Genomic DNA, 19277 nt, shown 5'->3' with positions numbered 1-19277 from the left:
TGCTGAATACTAAAACCAGCCTCTGAAGCTATACCAAGTTTTACTGAAAGTCCTTTTTCAATTATTTTCACTCCCTCCTGTTGTTCCATGGTCATGACTGCTGGCAAATTTTTTCAGCTGTTGATCAAATGTTATAAATTTCAGTTTTCTTTGCTTATATTGATTACAGTTCATCGTGTTTTTTCGGATCAGTAACCATGTCAGACAAATATAAAAATCATTCAATTACAACACGATGCAATGTGGTAAACCCTGGGTTCTGGCAGTCGAGCAGGTGTCGCTCTGACACGTTAAACACCGTTAAAGGCCAACAAAATGAAACATGAATCACAGCCGTATGACTGCAAGACAACGTTAAAAACTACAGGGGCATCAACTTTTCATTTATTTATTTACCTTTATACATTTTTTTTGGCTTATATTTTAATCTTTACTGAGTGCCTTAGACCACAGAAAGTAAAAAATAAGTTGCTAAAAACTACGAAAGATGTAAAAAACAGCCAACAGCTGGTGTGTTAGTGGGATTGGTCAGTGTTGGTGTGACAGTGAGGCTCTGGGAAGATGTGCAAAGCAATTTTGTTTTCCAATCAAAATTATTTTTATAAAGCCTGCAATAGATGCACATTCTAAATTTAACTTTGCCCTCAAGTTAATCTCATAAAATATGATGTTTAGGATGAGTTAGTGTTACCACACTCAGCAGGTTACTACTGGCACAACCCACACGTGAAATGTATGCTTCCCCACTCAAGTCAAATAACAGGATGTGTCAAACAGTAAAGTGGAAGCTATATTTGACTTGTCACAAGCTACTGAAGTGAAGTGGCACGACTCATCTAAATAAATTTAGTGGAAACATCCGAGAATGCTAATGAGCGGCGAACAAGCATCATCTCTTTAGTATTGCTAACACGCGCGTGCACAAACTCACAGGAGTGCACGCTCAGTCTCTGCACACTCCCTCTTCATAAATGCCATCAATTTTCTGGAACATTTGACATAAATGGCAGTCGAGGACAAATGCGCTTCAGTGTTGCCGTCCCTCCGCATGTTGTTCATTTCTTATTAGCGGGGCATGACTCCATTTACTCTCCGAGGTCCGTGAGCATCAACTCACAGCCGCGCACCCAATCAAAATGAAATGATGGCTGTGTGATTCATTAAGTACAGACAAACTGTTTATCAACAGTGCATACAAGCGGAAAACATGCCTGGCCTTTTTTTCCTTTGCATCCTAATGTTGTACCATCACCACCAACAATGGTTGACTCTCATCAGCAGCTCATCAAAATGTAATGAGGATCAAAGACATGGACAAGAGCATGCGCCGCTATAAAGTATGTGCTTTCAGACAACGGTCATGCGCTAGTCTCAGCTATTGTCTGATGCGGTCTCCGCATAAGAAGAACAGGGTATTAATTATTTACTGAAGGAACGAGGGACTGAAATGTTTTGGGGGAGCGTGCTTTAATGCAGAGTGTCTCTTCGCGGGAGGGGAGGAGAGTGGAGGGCAAATGAGGACAAGAAAAGGTGGAATGAGAGCTGCGAGGGAAAGTGGAAGAGAGAGAAAAGACAAAAAGCAGGGGTTGAGAGGGCAACCCGAGAAAAGGGGTAAAAAGGACATACTGTAAATGTTAGCGTGACTACCATTATATTTATTTATTTATTTATTTATCTATCTTCAGCCAAAAACAGACAAAAGGAACAGTGGAGGAAGAATCCTCAGCAATAATGCAACACAGCCCGAAAAGAGAATAAGGAATAAGGGGTTTAGTGGAGGGAGACGAGTGTGTGCAAAATAAGAAATCTCTGAAGGGTTTTGAGCGTGACCTGGATTCCTCTCTTTCCCTGTTTAGATCATACAGTATTGGTGCCAAAGATATGATCAAACATAGTGAATCCTCTTCCAGCATGTCAGCACACAGCAGTGAGGGCTTCTCTTCTGAGAGCCATCTTTTCTTCAGTCTTGGCAAATTGCACAAACTTATAATCTGGTTTTTTTTTTCTTCTTCATGAAGAGGCCTCTTTCTTTATCACAGTATTTGGTGTCGCATTTTTGTCTTTAAAGATATTCAGAGAAAGGTTCAATGTTCAAGAATAGAGCTATAATTTGACAAATTGAAGGATTGTTGTTGAGATAGCACATCGTTATTTTTGTTTTTGATACTTTAATACTAAAAAGCAGTCAGTCATTATGGCAGTCTGGTGAAAAGCACTTCCCTAAAACCCTCTTAGATGTTGAAGAGACACTGATACTGAGATGAATGAAGCCTTACGGGCGAAGGAAAATGAAAAGGATGAGCAAATGCTTTTGCAAATGTTGTCCCTAAACTGTTTTATCTTTCAAGCTTAGAATGGGGACTTTGACAGTGTTTTGAATTTTTTACATTTAATATTCCTCCCTTTCGAACTGATCATGCAACTTGACATTAGATCCATTTTTTTTCCAACTTTGTCGCCCGCTTAATCTCCACTCATTTGGGATCTCCCGGCACAGGGTTGGTTACTTTTCTGTTCTTTCAAGCTGGATCTTTTTCAGCAGCTGTGTAAAGCTGTCACTCTTGAATAAAGCCAAGGTTACCAGGAAGCATTGTTCAGTCACTGTTAATGGGAAGTAGTGGGAGCAGCAGCAGGTGTGTCCGACCATTAGGATCACTGTTGAAGCTGCGTGTGTTTATTGGGCGTGATGGAAAGAGAGATAATCAGATCAGGCAGAAGCCTAGTCTGGTTTAAATGCTCAGACATGTATAACTGCTGATTAAACAGTGAGCTCAAAGTCATTAACCAGGACCCATGTAGGTGTGAGTACACTGAGACTGATCCTGCTGCGTGCAGCTGTCTGGAGATGGCTGTACAGAAGCATTAGTGAGATCCAACAGTCTGCTGTTTGTGTAGTCCACTTTCAATCGTAGCCAGAAATGAGAACATCCCTGAAGAGGGATAATAACACAAAGTGAAAATGTTTGCTTTTCTCCTGTCACTACTTTATTTCTGTACTTTTACCCGAAGCTCATGCAGTGTTTCATAATCCTTCCTGTGTATTCTAAGTTCTTGTGGAAGTTTTTAATGTTTGAGTTCATCTGTTCTTCTTCTGAGTCAATTCTTCTTTTATGCAGATTCAAGTGGTTATATTATGCTTTTCCATCTTTTCTGACTAATATATGACAGCGTAACCATGATGTGTTATCTTAGACGAGACTAGAGACCCAAAAAATGAATGTTAATAAACTAATGTTGTACCATTCCTATACACATGTTGTTTTTCAACATTGGCTCTTTATGATGTCATAGACGGCAGAATTTGGTTGCCTTCACCTGGCAGTGTGAGATCAAGATGAAGAGTTTTACCGGTCATTATAAAAGAGGATCTGCAAACACTTCTCTTTCAGTGTATTTCACTTGGTTTCTAAGATTTCTCCAGAGAAGTGTAATTTAGTCATGCAATCAACATTTCAAATGTGTTATTAATGATTAAACATAATTATGTTTTAGCACCTAGCACCAATGAATCCCTGTTTATTGGATTTAGAGAAGTTGGGGATGATGAACATGTGTGTGTGCCTGGTTACAGTTAGGAATTGTGTGCATTTATGAGCTATTAGCTCTGGTCATCTGTGAGCCTCCAGGAATTCAACCAATAAAAAAAAACCTCTTAAACGTGTCTGTTGACGTGTCAACAGTAGCCGTGGATGCCTGTCTTTGCAGCTTCATGAAGTTGTAGTGCTTACATGTGTTTTTACAGATTTAAGTGATAAACCACATTGCTAATTTTGAAAGTAATAGGACCACTGACATTAAGTTAAGAGAAGAAAATAAATATTCAAACTGAATGTTATAGCAAAAATACAATGCTAACATTTCCAGAACAATGCCCAAAGTGATATTTATGGAAATGAAATAAAAAGATATGCCAATCCATTAGCAGAGATGTGATGTTTATATGTATTTTGCTACATGTGCTGCAAATATTGTTGAGCAAATATCTTTTTGACATAGCACCGATTAATGTAAAAAGAACAAAAAAAAAGGAAATCCAACAATTCAGTTGTAACAAAGACTCGGTGAAGGTGGGAAGACAAGACAACTCCAGCAGAAACAGAGCTAAAGAGGGCAGCCCCTTACATTTGCATTTCATTCTGTTCTGTTACAAATATGAAGGTGCCACATGGTTGCTTTAAGTCTGTTGGATTCATCTCCAAATCTGTGGCTACCAAGCTGTCAGAGTGAATCCTTGCATCTGTCTGTGGGCATCACCATCTGAGGGGAAGAAGCAAACTGAGAAACAGTGAGAGACTGGTGGAGAGCCAGACACAGTTGAGGAGAGTCAAAGAGACAGAGAACAGGACAAGGCGTAGACGCAGGCCATGCTGACAAGGCTGGAATGAGCACAGAATTGATCCAAGATGGAAAGGTTGTGGTGTCAGCGACAGGTCAACAGCTGTTCTGAACCTGGGCCAGTTTTCACCGCCGTATCGGAGCTATTCTGGCCAGGATAGTTCACGGTGTATCATTATTCTGTCTGCGCTTGTTCAGCTGTTGTTGTCACATGAGGTCAACCTTCCAGGTTAAACTACATATATATTTGTGATATATCTCCAGTGTACAGGACAGTATTTTTCTCTGAGAAAAACTGAGCTTTCTTGATTTCTTTGGTTAAATAAATTTTATGTGTATGATTCAAAGTGACTAAAATCAGAATTTAAATTATGGCCATGGTTATCATTAAATGTATTCTGAATTTATTCCCTTCGTCCATTTTGCTCTCTTTTTTTGCTTCTGTAGTTTTTTTAACAAAGTTGTATTTTGTTAAAAATACAATTTATTTAAACATATTTAAAACATTTAATAATTTGTTAAATTATTCATGAGAGCAGAATTTATGAGGGTGAGGAGTCTGGCCTACAGTTGCTATCATTGTTTTCAGAAGTAGCATTCCCAGGCTGAGACTTTAAAAACCAGATACCAACTACTTCTACTGGATTTCCTTAAATTTTAGAAACACTTTGCACAATTTATTAAAGAAAGAACTGTAGTCAGTGTTTTTATACTGTATTTAATGTGTGCAAAAATACCACACTTTCTTCTATGCGTTGGTCTTTACAGTAATCTGAGTCTATCTTTATAACAGTTTACAATTTGTTTTATTCACCGACCGCACTTGCAGTGCAGTAGAATATCAGGACTTCAGCTGGAAAATACGTTGGTGTGAACAATACTTACATACAGCTATATTTTTATTTGAACGAAGTAGGTAAGTAATTAAGAAATCTTTGTCAAAGTCTGTCGGGTTATTTCAATCTCTGGATTTTTAGCTGGGAGAGTTTAGTGGAAAATACAAATACCATTCAGAGCTGAATGTGCAATGCAGCATCATTAAAACGCAAACACATCCTCTGGAGTGAAAATAGTTTCTAAATAACAGAAAAGACAACATAGAATCACATCATATTGCTATATATTTTTTGACTGAGTTATTTACTAAGACCAAGCAAAAACATGGAATAAAAATCTCATGATGTTAGGTCTGTTCATTTTATTTCACTTTACGTTTAAAGTAGAAGAGCAATAATTCACACAGTGTAATATATACGGGTGAATTAATTCATTGTTGACATGATGGCTTCGCTGAACTCAGACTAATGAAGAAGGGAAGATGGTGCACATGTTTAGTGTGACCCTGTAAGAGGGGGAATATTATGTTCTACTCTTCAGAAATAAAACTGCTGTTTGATTGAACAGGCCGGGAACATTTGGACACCGGGATGATCGATACAAGCCTGTTAGCAGTTTTTACACATTTTAAACAGGATCCCTAGAGATCAGGTTGAATTTCAAACTTCAAATAGCTGTGAATTAGAAAGCAATTTGTTCAGGTACTTCTAAAGGATAATAAAAGAAGAGAAAATGTTTTGAAAAAGGAGAGAAATAAAAATAAAAAATAAAAACTTAAGTTATATGTCCAACTTTGCTACTAAAAAAGGGGGTAAAAAAAGTTTTATCATGCAATATATAAATAAGAACAGAATTATTCTGTTTGGAAATAACTTTACCTCTATATTTTTTTGAGAATACTTTAAAAAATTATCAATATTATTCATATTATTATTGCTGTTCTTTTAAAATTATACAAATGTGTTCTAGTGTTGTACAAACAAGTATATACAGAATGTTTAAACAGAACAAAAGAGCAAAAAATGCCCGATCTTGGTAACTTAACCACACATTTAAAGTTGGAAAAACGATATTGTTGCTTTAAAACATACTCAAATTATGTTCCAGCATACAACAACAAAGTCATATCTTTCCCTTTTACTCCTTTTTTTGCCCACCGTGTTTTTGATTGCTGAGCATTTTATTTTCCATGCTTCCACCAAAGCGGTTGCAAGCGGCGCGAGGAAAGCAGGTAGAAATGACTGGAGCTGACAGGTCATCAACTTATCGCAACACCTTTAACGATAGCTTCCCAAAGTGATTTCTGTCGCTCCTTTAAGTGTTAATCTGTGCAAACAAAGCTCTCTCCGTTCCCCAGCCTCTTGATTCACAACATAAGCACCAAGTTTGCCTTTTTCCATTAATCTTAGTGAAGATATTTGTTTTTAACGATTGAATAACAACCAGGAAATACCCAGGAAAAGAAGAGGCAGTGCAACACAGTGTAAATATACCCAAGTCTGGCGCTTATTTAAAGAAAAAAAAGTACATATTGATATTTCTTATTAAATATAACATTTATTTCATGTATATAGTTTATATATATGAGAAGTGTGAACTCAGTAGTGAAAAGTGTTGCACCCACTGCTAACGTGTCGTACAGCAACACAATGCATGGTCAAGTAAGTTTAGGTAGACTTTAACTGGTATGACAAATAAAATGTAACTCTTTTTTAGAAGAGTATTGCACCTTAGTCTCTCTTTGTCACATCCTTTTTTTTTTTTTTTTTTACAAAATAGAGACAGCTAGAGTGTCGGAAACTGAAAGTGTAGTTATTCTTATTCCAACACTATACCTGTATTTTAGCACCGAACAAACAACCTGGCGCTGTGATTTCTCTGAGCCCTCATTGGAGCCTAATAAAAAGGGGAATGTGCAGAAGGTGACAGTGTTTATGTTGCAGGAGGTGGATAAAGTCTGGAACAGGGAGATGTTTCCAGTGCAAAGAAAGAGGAGGAGGACAGAGGGGAACATTGCTGCTGAAACTGCCAAACAGCTGTATTTCACAATGATCCTGGACAGATGCATTTATCCTCCTTAATTACTAACCTGCAGTCATGAGATGGCTGTTTGCAGAATTAATGTTGTTGTTTCTGTGTGTACGTGTGCACGACTTCCCTACCCTTGTGAGGACCAATTTGAGTTTGAGGTTTTAGGAGGGGTCGTAAAGGGCGGTTTAAAACTGGAGGCCTAGTTTTGGGAATTAGGATGTTTGGCTGGGTGTCAGGAGATCGAGGTGAAGGTAAAGAGCTTGTGAAGGGTTTTTTTTTTTCAATGAGTGTATGAGTGGGTATGAATAATGAGGCTGAAGTGGATTGCCAATTTGTAATGAGCTTTATGGAGTGATGAGTGGAACTTGATTGTTACAGTAAGTAGTTTCACAAGCCCTTTTCAGACATGAACTGAGAATCAACGTGTTGGTGTCATGGCTAAATGAGCACTATGAGGCTTTTCCACAATTTCTGAGGGCAATCTTACATCAGACCCAGTGAGATGAATGTATCACCTTGACCGCAGCCCGAGTCTGAAGTGCAAGGAGACAAATATGTCCAGTAGCGTTATAATGTACATGTACCAGGTTGAATCCTCAGTACTTTTACAACTGCAACAGATTCAACTCCAGATCTTGGTTGATACTGACACGACGGCATCACAGCGTTGCTGCAAATTTTTTAGCTGCGAATTCAAGGTTGGATTTTCCGTTTTGATATCAAAAGAAGTGATGTTATCTTTGATTTCACTGATAATCTTTGCATTGCATTATCTAATTGGAAGTAAGAGTTTCCTGCAGAGAAATGTTCTTTCCACAGCTGGTGCAATGGGGGAAGAGTTTCACCCATTGCTTGTTGTAGAGCCCTGTGAAGCAGTTAAATCCTCTGTGCGGTCTTTGATTTGTTTTTGTGGCCTTGGATCTTCCAGTGGCAGGACTCTATGTGAAATTAAATCGTGTGCATTTTCTTAACATGCTCGCTGCCTCGCTTCCGGCTTAGCTATACATGGGGTGAGACGTGCTTAGCGGAGCTCCTGCAGAGTTAATGTAATTCTCCATTTTTTGGCACTATTTGAATTACTCCCACGGCTTGGGTTTGAACAAATTTTTTTTTTCAACGCGGTTACATCGTGAACTCACCAGAAAAATGCCTCCAAAGTCCATCAAAGCGGGGAATAACCCTCCAGCTAACCCGCGGCCTGCGGCTCACGCTGTCTCCTCGCCCCGCGGTGATTCTCCTCCTCCGGAAAGCACCTGCGCCGGCGCGGAGTTCAGCCAGCTCAAAAAGGAACTGCTCTCCGCGCTTCGCAACGATGTTGCGGCTATATTTAAGACAGAGCTTCAAGCAGCACTGAGTGACAATTTAACTTCTATTAAGTCCGAGCTGCTTTCACTTAAAGCGGATCTCTCCGGCAGTATTTCCTCCATGAAGGCGGACGTCGCGGGTCTTACAGCCACGGTTGCTGTGATGGAGCAGGCTCTCTCAAGCTGCTCAGACGACATAGTTGCTCTCCAGAAAAAAGTTGATCACTTGTCGAAAGAATGTGTGAGGCTGGAGGACAGATGCGAGGATTTGGAGTCAAGGTCTCGTCGGCAGAACATACGGATTATTGGTGTCCCGGAGGAGGATCCTGACTCTTCATCTGCAGCCGGTGTTTCCAGGCTGTTATCGGAAGCCTTCGCCCTCGACGCGGAGCTGGTGGTGGACAGAGCCCACCGCACCCTCATGCCGAGACCCCAGCCCGGTGCCCGGCCCCGCGCAATAGTGGCCAGGCTCCATTATTACACGGACTGCGCTGACATCCTCAGAAAGGCGAGAGAGCGGCAGCGGATAACGGTTCGGAATATGACCATCTCCGTCTTCCCGGACCACACCGCCAAGACAGCGCGGGCGCGCGCTGCCTTTAATGAGGTGCGCCGTCAGCTGCGGGAGATTGAAGGAGTCCGGTATGGATTGCTGTACCCCGCCCGGCTGCGTGTAACTCATAACGGCCAACAACGTGACTTCACGGCGCCAGATGAAGCCTTGGCATTCATCAAGAAAATAAAAAAAGTGACTACCAGCTAGTTTTCTGGGACGATTTATCCAGCTTGCTGTCCATGCTGGACTCTGGCCCTGGGTGAGTGAGTGAGTCAATTCATAAAACGGGACTTTATGTCTTAATTAATTTTTTTTTATTTTTTTTTTTTATTTTTTTATTTATTTATTTTATTTTTTTTTTTTGATTTATCCAGCATGCTGTCCATGCGGGACTCTGGCCCTGGGTGGGTGAGTGAGTGAGTCAATTCATAAAACGGGACTTTATGTCTTAATTATTATTTGTTTATTTATTTATTTATTTATTTTTTAATTATTTTTTTTTATTTATCCAGCATGCTGTCCATGCGGGACTCTGGCCCTGGGTGGGTGAGTGAGTGAGTTAATTCATAAAACAGGACTTTATGTCTTAATTTTTTTTTCTTTTTTATTTTAATTTTTTTTTTTTTTTTTTCTTTTTTTTTCTTTCTTTCTATCTTTCAATGGGAACAGCACCGTTTAAAATTGAAGGCCTAATCATTTCTCTGGTATGTTGCCTTGATTAGAAATATGCACACACCCCTGTCTATTGTTTAATTTGTGTGTATGTGTGTGCGTGTCTGTGTGGGTGTGCGAGTGCATATATGTATATATCATTGTTCTACAGGCCAAAGATCTACTTAATTTAATTAATGTTTGTTGTTACCCTGACAAGACAGCGATTGTCAGAATGGCTCAGACTGTTGGTCTTATATGCCTGATATTTTATTTTTATTTTTTTAAGGTTTTAACTCTGCAGGAGCTGACTTTGTTTTTGTTTTTGTATTTAGCTTTATAGTCGAAAGCATTTCTTTTTTGAGAATGGCTTCCGTTGAAGCCTGCACGGCTGTTTCCATCGTTTGGGGATGGGATCATCAAATGTGCGACGGGTGGGTGGGCGGGAGTTATGGGTTGTTGGCTTTCGGATTATGTCTCTGTAGGTATGTATATACTCCCGAGTTTTGTTTGTTTTGGTTTTCCTTTTTACCCCTTTTTCTTATATTTCTTCTTGTGGTGGGTGAGTCTGTCTTATTTTCTCTCAAAGAATGCCCATATGAACGATCGTAATCTGCACAAGCCTGATACTGGATCAATCATCAGATTCACTAGCTGGAATGTTAGAGGTGTGAATAATCCAATTAAGCGATCAAAGATTTTTTCACATTTGAAACGCTTGGACACTGACATAGCTTTCCTTCAGGAAACTCATTTGCGAAATAAAGATCATTTTAGACTCAAACGTGCTTGGGTGGGTGATATTTTTCATTCAAATTTTGATTCTAAGTCTAGAGGAGTAGCAATTTTGATCAACAGAAGAGTTAATTTCTCCGTCTCCAGGACAATATCCGATAAGAATGGTAGATATCTTATTGTGGCGGGCACTCTATACTGTAACCCTGTATTGTTGGTGAATATATATGCCCCTAATTTTGATGACCCCAATTTTACAGATAGGCTGTTTGGCAACCTCCCTTTCTTAAATACGCATATTACAATTCTGGGCGGTGATCTGAATTGTGTTATTAATCCTTCTTTGGACCGCTCGAATCCTCGTACTTTGACTCAATCCTCTATGTCAAAATCTATTACCGATTTTACAGTCAAGAACGGGCTTGTTGATCCGTGGAGGTTCTCACATCCTGGAGATAAGGAATTTTCTTTTTTTTCACAAGTACATCAGTCATATTCACGTATTGACTATTTTTTTGTTGATGGCTCTCTTCTTTCCAAAGTTACTTCTGTCATATACCACCCAATTGTTATTTCAGATCACGCCCCTCTAACTTTGAATATAACATTGTCTGAGCGCCCCCGTTTTTCTTCTCCCTGGAGGTTTAATCCATTGCTTTTATCCGACGATGCATTTAATGTTTCTATATCTGCTTCAATAGATGATTTCATTGCATTAAACAAAACAGATTCTACTAGTTTTTCGCTAGTATGGGAATCACTCAAAGCATATTTGCGAGGACAGATTATCTCTTATTCAGCATATGCCAGTAAAATCCGCAGGGCTAAATTACAGGAGCTCACATCTAAAATTCAGGACATAGACAGACTTAATTCAGTTAACCCAAGTCCGAATTTACTGAAACAACGGCTTGATTTGCAATCAAAATTCGATCTTATAGCGACAGCCGATTCTGAACGGCTCCTATTACGCGCTCATGCCAACTATTATGAACACGGCGATAAACCAAGCAGGTTATTGGCTCATCAATTAAAAAGGCAAGCAACGTCGAGACTGATTCCCAGCATTAGAGATTCTACTGGCACACTTACCACCGATCCAGTCGCCATCAACACAATTTTTAAGTCATACTACTCCTCTCTATATGAATCAGAATCTCCACTCGACACAGCAGAAATGACCTCCTTTCTTGAAAGTATCACTGTTCCTACTATCAATTTGGATGTGGCTAATGGCCTCGATGCTCCGTTTAGCTTGCAAGAAATTGCTGCCGCCATTGAAGCTACGCAAAGCAACAAGGCCCGTGGTCCGGATGGTTTCGGCGCTGAGTTTTTCAAAAAATTCAAAGACAAATTAGCCCCCCTTCTACTCTCAATGTACAATGAGTCCCTTGATCATGGCTCATTGCCTCCTTCTTTAATGCAGGCGTCCATTGCCCTCCTTTTGAAGAAGGACAAAGACCCTGAATCATGCACTTCTTACAGGCCCTTGTCTTTACTGAATGTGGATGTCAAAATTTTAGCAAAAGCACTAGCAATTCGTCTTGATAAGATCCTTCCTAGCATCATATCTGAGGAGCAGAATGGTTTCATCAAGGGACGCCAGCTCTTTTATAATGTTCGTACACTCCTAAATGTGATTTTCTCTAAAGATTCTTCCCCACTTCCTGAAGTTGTTATCGCGATTGATGCTGAAAAAGCGTTTGATCGTGTCGAATTTAACTATCTTTTTGCAACACTTCATAAATTCGGATTTGGACACAGGTTTATATCTTGGATTAGACTTCTTTACACTTCCCCTCAGGCCAGCATTCACACCAATGACAACTACTCCACTTATTTTACATTATCACGTGGCACGAGACAGGGCTGCCCTCTCTCCCCTTTGCTTTTCGCTCTATCCGTCGAACCACTTTCAATTGCTTTAAGAACTCTTCCTTTATTTCGCGGAATCTCTAGGTCCAATGTGGAACTCAAATTGTCACTTTATGCAGACGACCTCCTTTTATATGTATCTGACCCTTTAACCAGCATTGCACCAATATTATCTCTGTTGAAGAATTATGGATCCTTCTCCGGCTATAAGGTCAATCTTCACAAGTGTGAATGCTTCCCCATAAACACTTCTGCTTTACTACTCAAACAATCTGATATCCCCTTTAAACTCAGCCCGTCGGGCTTTAGATACTTAGGGATTAATGTGACCCGCACTCTGCCCTCTCTTTTCACCGCTAATTTTTCCTCACTGGTAACTCGAGTGAAGGCGGACTTACAGAGGTGGAACTCCCTACCATTGTCGCTAATAGGAAGAGTTAACACAGTGAAGATGACTGTATTGCCTAAATTTCTTTTTTTGTTCCAATGCACTCCTTTATTTCTACCAAAATCTTTTTTTAAATCACTTGACCAAATTGTTTCCAACTTTTTATGGGCCGGTAAGACACCCAGAGTGAGGTATTCGCTTCTCCAAAAATTTAAATTTAATGGGGGTCTAGCACTACCAAACTTTTTGCTTTACTATTGGTCAGCGCATATTCACAAACTAATTTACTGGCTTCAGTCTCCTGAGTTATTATGGTGCAGATTGGAGGCTCAGTCACTCTCTTCATCCTCTGTAACGGCCCTACTCTCCTCCTCTTTACCATTGAATCCCTCTAAGTTCACAAATAGCCCTGTGGTGCTTTCCTCCCTTAAGATTTGGTCACAGTTTAGGCGCCATTTTAAATTTGCTTCTCCATCCGCCTATACACCTGTTACTAAGAATCATCTGTTCCCTCCATCACTAATAGACACCACTTTTATGATTTGGCACAGCCGGGGCATTAAGCACTTCAGGGATCTGTATAAGGATGGGATCTTTTCCACATTTTCAGATCTGAGGTCAAAGTTCAATTTGCCTGCCTCCCATCTGTTTCGCTACTTCCAGCTTCGACACTGTGCCTCTGCTCTGTTTCCATGCTTCCCTTCCCTTCCTGCTAACCAACCGTGGGATGATCTTCTAACAATGAAACTTAGTCAAAAGTCTCTCATATCTAGGATATATGCACTGTGTATGACATTTGATGGTCATTCTGTAGATAAAGCTCGGGAGGGTTGGGGACGGGAGTTGGGCCTGGACTTCACAGGGGAGCTGTGGGATAAAGCTATCCGTAGCATACGATCTAGCACGCCTTGCGCTAGACTTGAACTTATTCAATTCAAGGTGCTGCATAGAGCCCACCTATCAAAATCCCGATTATCCGAAATATATCCCAATGTTGCAGACTTATGCGACAGATGCCAGGGCTCTCCCTGCAATTTAAGTCACATGTTTTTCTCCTGTCCTAGATTACAGAAATTTTGGAGTGACTATTCTGTGATCATGTCTAAAGTTCTGGTGAAAAATGTTGTTATGACCCCCCTCATAGCAATATTCGGACTTTCGGTTGACTCCTCACATATCAGCCCCGTACAGTCAGAAGTATTGGCTTTCACATCTCTTCTAGCTAGACGTCGTATCCTACTCTCATGGAAATCCCCCAAGTCTCCGTCTATTGCTCTTTGGCTTAGTGATGTTATGTTTTTTCTAAAATCTGAAAAGGTGAGATATTCAGTAAAAGGCAACTCATCTAAATTTGTTCGTAAATGGCAATCTTTCGTAGATTATTTTAACTCATTGAAGACTCTACCCACCGACTGATCCCTCTCCCTTACCTTAATTTTCTTTTCATTTCTTTCATTTATTTATTTGTTTTGATTATTGTTATTTATGCTGCATTTTATGCTGCTTGCTTTTTTTTTTATTATTATTTCCAATTAATGGGATATTAGTGATGGGCATTTGCATTTATCACTGCATTTGTTTTTGTATGCCGCATTTGCTCATCCATACTCTACTCCATTGTTCATTTGTTGCTCATCTGTTTATTTTTTTTTATTTAACTCTACAGAGACTCTGTTCTTAGTTCTGTGTGTTTATAAAAAAAAAAAAAAAGGACAATGTATAATGCATAATTCATATTTTTGATTATTTGTGTCCATGTTGTCATTGTATGTTGTTTTCTTTTCTAAAAAGATCAATAAAAAAAAAAAAAAAAAAAAAAAAAAAAACATGCTCGCTGCCTGAATTAAGTGTATTTTATCCGACAGGCAAAGGTCGTTCCAAAGCAAAAGTTTGGTGATCCAACACTGAGGTGCAGATGTTCATAAACCTGGTGGCTGAGGAGAGAATTAAAAAGGGATCTAGAAGGACGATAAGGAACGACCAGATCTACCAGGCGGTCACTTCTCAGCCGCTCGCGGCTCCAGCTGACTTTTCATCAGCGCCGAGACAAACAAATAAAAAAAAAAGCGTTGCCGCTTGAAGCTTCTTTCACTCTCATTTTTTAACTTGATATCGAACACAAGTCACAGACCCAGCAGCACATATATCATCTCCTCCAGGTTCTACATCTTTAGTGTTGTTGCCTTCTCCGTTTTAATCACACAATCAAATACGTCACAGCAGCTTCACTCCAACCCTCCCTCTTCTCATCTGGGTGTCTAAAAACAAATGAGGACGAGGCGAGTCGAGGCGTGGCGAGTAGGTACTAGTATAAAAGTGCCATAAGAGACTGTCCCTTCTCTCATAGCGTTAACTGGTCTCCTCAAACAAAAGAAAAAGTCCCGTCATCCCAGCACAGGGCTCAGTACAAGTGCAGCTCAGAACAGTTTTGTAGCTGCTTTATCTGAGGTGACAAAACTTTCACAACTTCAATTTTCTGCACAGATATGCTGTGTCCAGACAGATGCACCCCCCACCCCACCCATTCAGAGGACCACGGCTGTCAAATTCATACCAATTGTGCACCTCTCCACTACATTTCCAGCTAAAAGCCCATTCCCCATCAACTTGGTGGTAAACTATCCATCCCAAATTGAGCCGTTGCACATCTTGCAGTTCAGGTTTGCTGCTCTCTTCCATTTCTCAGCGCTGAAGCTGATTTTTTGCTTGAACTTGGCAGTTGACAGTTGAGACGAAATGTCCACAGGAGTGAGGTGTGGGTCTGTGATACACACCCGACTTAAATGACCCGGAAGAATAAAGAGCCAAAATATTATTAAAGCCTTCATCATGAAATTCCCCATCAATCAGTTACAACTGAAGAAGCCTTTCAGATGAGAGGTGGAAAATCTTCAACAAGCAAGAGAAAAACTCCATCTGCCCTCTTCTCATGCTTCTCAGGAATATTGTGACCTACATAACCGAGAATGTACACCAGCACCACAGTCCCATTGGCCTGAAATGAACTTATTGTGAGCTACCATGGCAAATTTGGACCTAATATAGTCACAAAGTCTGTTAAATGGTCATGATGTCAGCATATTCTTTAAATGAAATGCAGATGGCCTTTCCTGGGGATTTGTTCTTTCTTAATGAAGGTTTCAGCAGTCCCTAATGACCATTAGCGTGTTTCTTCATAGAGAAAAGTAAATATCTCCAAATGTCATCGTTCCTTTCTGTATAATGAGTTCTTCAGGTCACAAGAGCAAGTTGTGGTCCAGATCCAACAGCGCTGTGCCCATTTAATGAGCTGTTAGACTTTCCCTCCAGCAATTAACCGAGCATTGTTACAGCTGAGTTCGTATTGTACAGTGACTTGTCTTTTTCACCTGATCAGTTAACCAGCTCTGAATGTATGTAAGTTCTTCTCTCCCCCGGGACCAGTGAGTAAAGAGTTAAGGTTTTTTACACCGACATGGTACATGAGCTTGAAATCACTTGACTGCTGCATTCTTCACAAAGTATTTCTAATTCAGATGTGCATGGTGCTCGAGGCCTCTTTTCCAGGTGTGCAGATAAGCGCAGATGGAAGCTAATGAACTGCTCTTATGTGGCTGTATAGATTGCTGCAAATCTAGAAATACTTTTGTACTTTTATAGAAAAGTACAAAAGCAAACACTGCTTTTATTTTCACTAAAAAGAATTAGTAAGTGAGTAAATGATAATTACTGTGAAGTATATTTATATTATTTTCATTATTTGTTTTCTTACCCCCAGGTTAACACAGCCATGCATGAAGCTAAGCTGGTGGAGGAGTGTGATGAGCTTGTGGATATCATCCGCCAGAGGAAGCAGATCATTGCAGTAAAGATCAAAGAGTCAAAGGTAAGATATTTCCAGGACTTTTTAGATACAACTGAGAAGAATAAAAGTTACATTAAGTGATCCTGATGAATGTATGAATTCATCTTATACGAATAATTCAACCTCAGCCTCATCAAGTCACCACCCTGATATCCCTTACAAGCCATACCAATCCTTTTCTGATTCAAGTGTCATTAACTTTACCAGTTAATGCACTTAATAAATCAACACTTAACTTGAACAAAACATTGAAGAAAGAAGAGAAGCACCTCTTCTTTTTCCTTTAGATCCTCTGGACTTTTTACAACTGTGCCACTGAGATCATCCTCACTGGATGCATCACCAGCTGGTACGCCGGCAGGATCTCCTACAGCCAGAAAGCTGTGCAGAGGGTAATGCCGTGTTCCAAAAGGATAATTGGACAGCTATAGCAAGTGGTGCCTGAGGAACGCAGAGGAGATTACCGTGGACTCTCGTCACCCCCACCATAAACTGTTTAGGCTGCTCTCATCAGGCATCCAGACCAGAGCCAGCAGACTGATGCACGGTTCCTACCGACACAAGGATACACAAGGATTTCACTCACATGTACTCTACCGTGTACGTGATGTGAAATTAAAAGTGATTTGATTTGATTTCATTTGATTTAGTATGCATTAGGCCTGTAGTCATATTTGGGCTCTATCAGAAGTTTTCTTTATTTATTTCTATGCTGATGGGCGTGTGTGAAATGAACCTACCAGGACATCCTGTCGTTTCCTGGGAAGATCGGAAACTGTCTTAAATGATTTAAACTTGCGGGTCATCTTTCTTACTGCAGAATGATGAACTCCGAATTGTTGATAAAAACATTATAATCCATTCCAGACCGATAAAGAGCAACGCATGCTTCTCTAAGATCATTGCTGATGTCTGTTCTGTTTGACATTATGTTAAGACACACCTGAATGCTCCATACCAACAAACTGAGCAAACTGTATAAACGTCAGCCTTTAAAGGATGGCAGGACACGGGTGGATGACCAGTAAATCAAAAGTGTTTATTTCGCCTCACCTGAATGGAAGAAATAAGTGTCTCAGTTTTTTTTGTTGAATAAATCATGACAGTGCTATATGGTATGTGTTGTTGTTCATTTGAGGTTAAGTTTTGTGATTTTTATACTGGATAAGGACCAGTTTGTTTGTTTTTAACACATCCTGATGAGTAAAATCTCTGAATTGAAAGACAATCATGGACATAGGTGTGTGTGTGTGTGTGTGTGTGTGTGTGTGTGTGTGTGTGTGTGTGTGTGTGTGTGTGTGTGTGTGTGTGTGTGTGTGTGTGTGTGTGTGTGTGTGTGTGTACATACTCATATGTATATGGGTGTTTGTTCAGTCTCAGCACGCTGGAGTTGAAGCAAAGACTTTCCCTGAGGTGATGTCTAAGGTGCTTATAGAGGATCCTTTGATGCAACAGAAGCTCATAGTTGAGAGACTGAACTAGCTTTATGTCTTAGCCTGTGTGTGTGTGTTTCAGTGTGTGTGTGTGTGTGTGTGTATGTGTGTACTGTATGAGCGTAAGAGAGGGGAAATGTGTCAGTGTGTGCACCGACACAGAGCAAGGCTTGTTCTCCTGAGAGTCTAGGCCTATAAAAGGCTGTCTGGCAGGGAAATGCAGGGGACAGAAGTAAAAACAAACTACATTCAAAACACGAGAGGGTCATTTGAAGGATCAAGGAAGTTGAGTTGAAAGCTCAAAGTTGATACGTTATGCAGGCTCATTGTCAGCAACACAAGGATCATTGAATGTATTATGAACCAAGTACTGATCCAGTTTCCTGTTGAGGACAATCTTGTGAAAGGTGGTCCCATCCTCTCTCATACCTCCCCTTAATGAGCTCCGTATCTCATGAGGGATTCTTGGCAGTCCTTCTCAGTCTCTTCCTTCCAAAACAACGTACACACATTCCCACGGCCTGATGTGCGTATGTTTGTGTTTGTTTTCTATTTTTTAAATCATGTGACCGCTTGCCTTCCAAGTGTCTTCTCTTCCTGTCTCATTATTCTGGCTATTATTTATTTTTTTTAACACTAGAATGTCTGCAACACATGTATAATGTGATGCTGACATTATGATGGCAGGAAAATATGTAGTTTTACAGTTCCTTTACATTGTTCTAAGCATGGTCTTGCTGAATTAACACATATATGTTGTATTTGTGTATTCCTTCATTGATGCGTTTGTGTTTTACTTTTTACGCTTTATTTTTCTCAGCTTCATCTTCTCAAATGGGAAAATCATCTCAAACATTAACACACAAATCTGTGCCATATTTTCTGTTATTCATCTCTACGATTGCCGTTTGTGGCTTATGCTTCCAAATAATAGCCTTCCCATTTGAGGCATCTTGCGTCACCTCTGTTTACAGCCAATGACAAGCTCAGATGTTGTTTCTGATGACGACATGATATGGCTGAGACGTCAGTTTGAAACACCCTTAAAGGAGCCGTCTGTAAGAAATGGCCAAAACTGGTACTGCAGTCACTTTCAAAATATTGTTGAGCGGCGTGTACCCTCCCCCTCCTCCCCCCGACCAGAGGTTGCCAGGTAGGCTGCAGAATGCAGCAGGAACGTAGGCTGCCATGGCTGCGATAATTAGAGCCGAGCTGGCAACCCGGATGCCGAAACAATACTGACTTGGTGATTGGGAGATAGGTGGAGGGTGGAGCTTCAGAAACAATA

The 19277-nt window shown here is 40.2% G+C and overlaps 1 protein-coding gene across 3 annotated transcripts in view; it reads left to right on the top strand.

Annotated features, from left to right (window-relative positions):
- mid2 (midline 2) overlaps positions 1 to 19277 on the top strand; it is a 117610-nt gene that overhangs the window by 63873 nt on the left and 34460 nt on the right. For all 3 annotated transcript variants that reach the window (XM_061725447.1, XM_061725446.1, XM_061725445.1), the window contains one exon: positions 16470 to 16577. In XM_061725447.1, coding sequence (XP_061581431.1) covers positions 16470 to 16577 — 108 coding nt within the window. The remainder of the gene's footprint in view (positions 1 to 16469; positions 16578 to 19277) is intronic.

This window comes from Cololabis saira, chromosome 7 (assembly GCF_033807715.1).
Source record: "Cololabis saira isolate AMF1-May2022 chromosome 7, fColSai1.1, whole genome shotgun sequence".
Taxonomy (NCBI): domain Eukaryota; kingdom Metazoa; phylum Chordata; class Actinopteri; order Beloniformes; family Belonidae; genus Cololabis; species Cololabis saira.
This window is presented reverse-complemented; position numbering and strand designations above follow the sequence as displayed.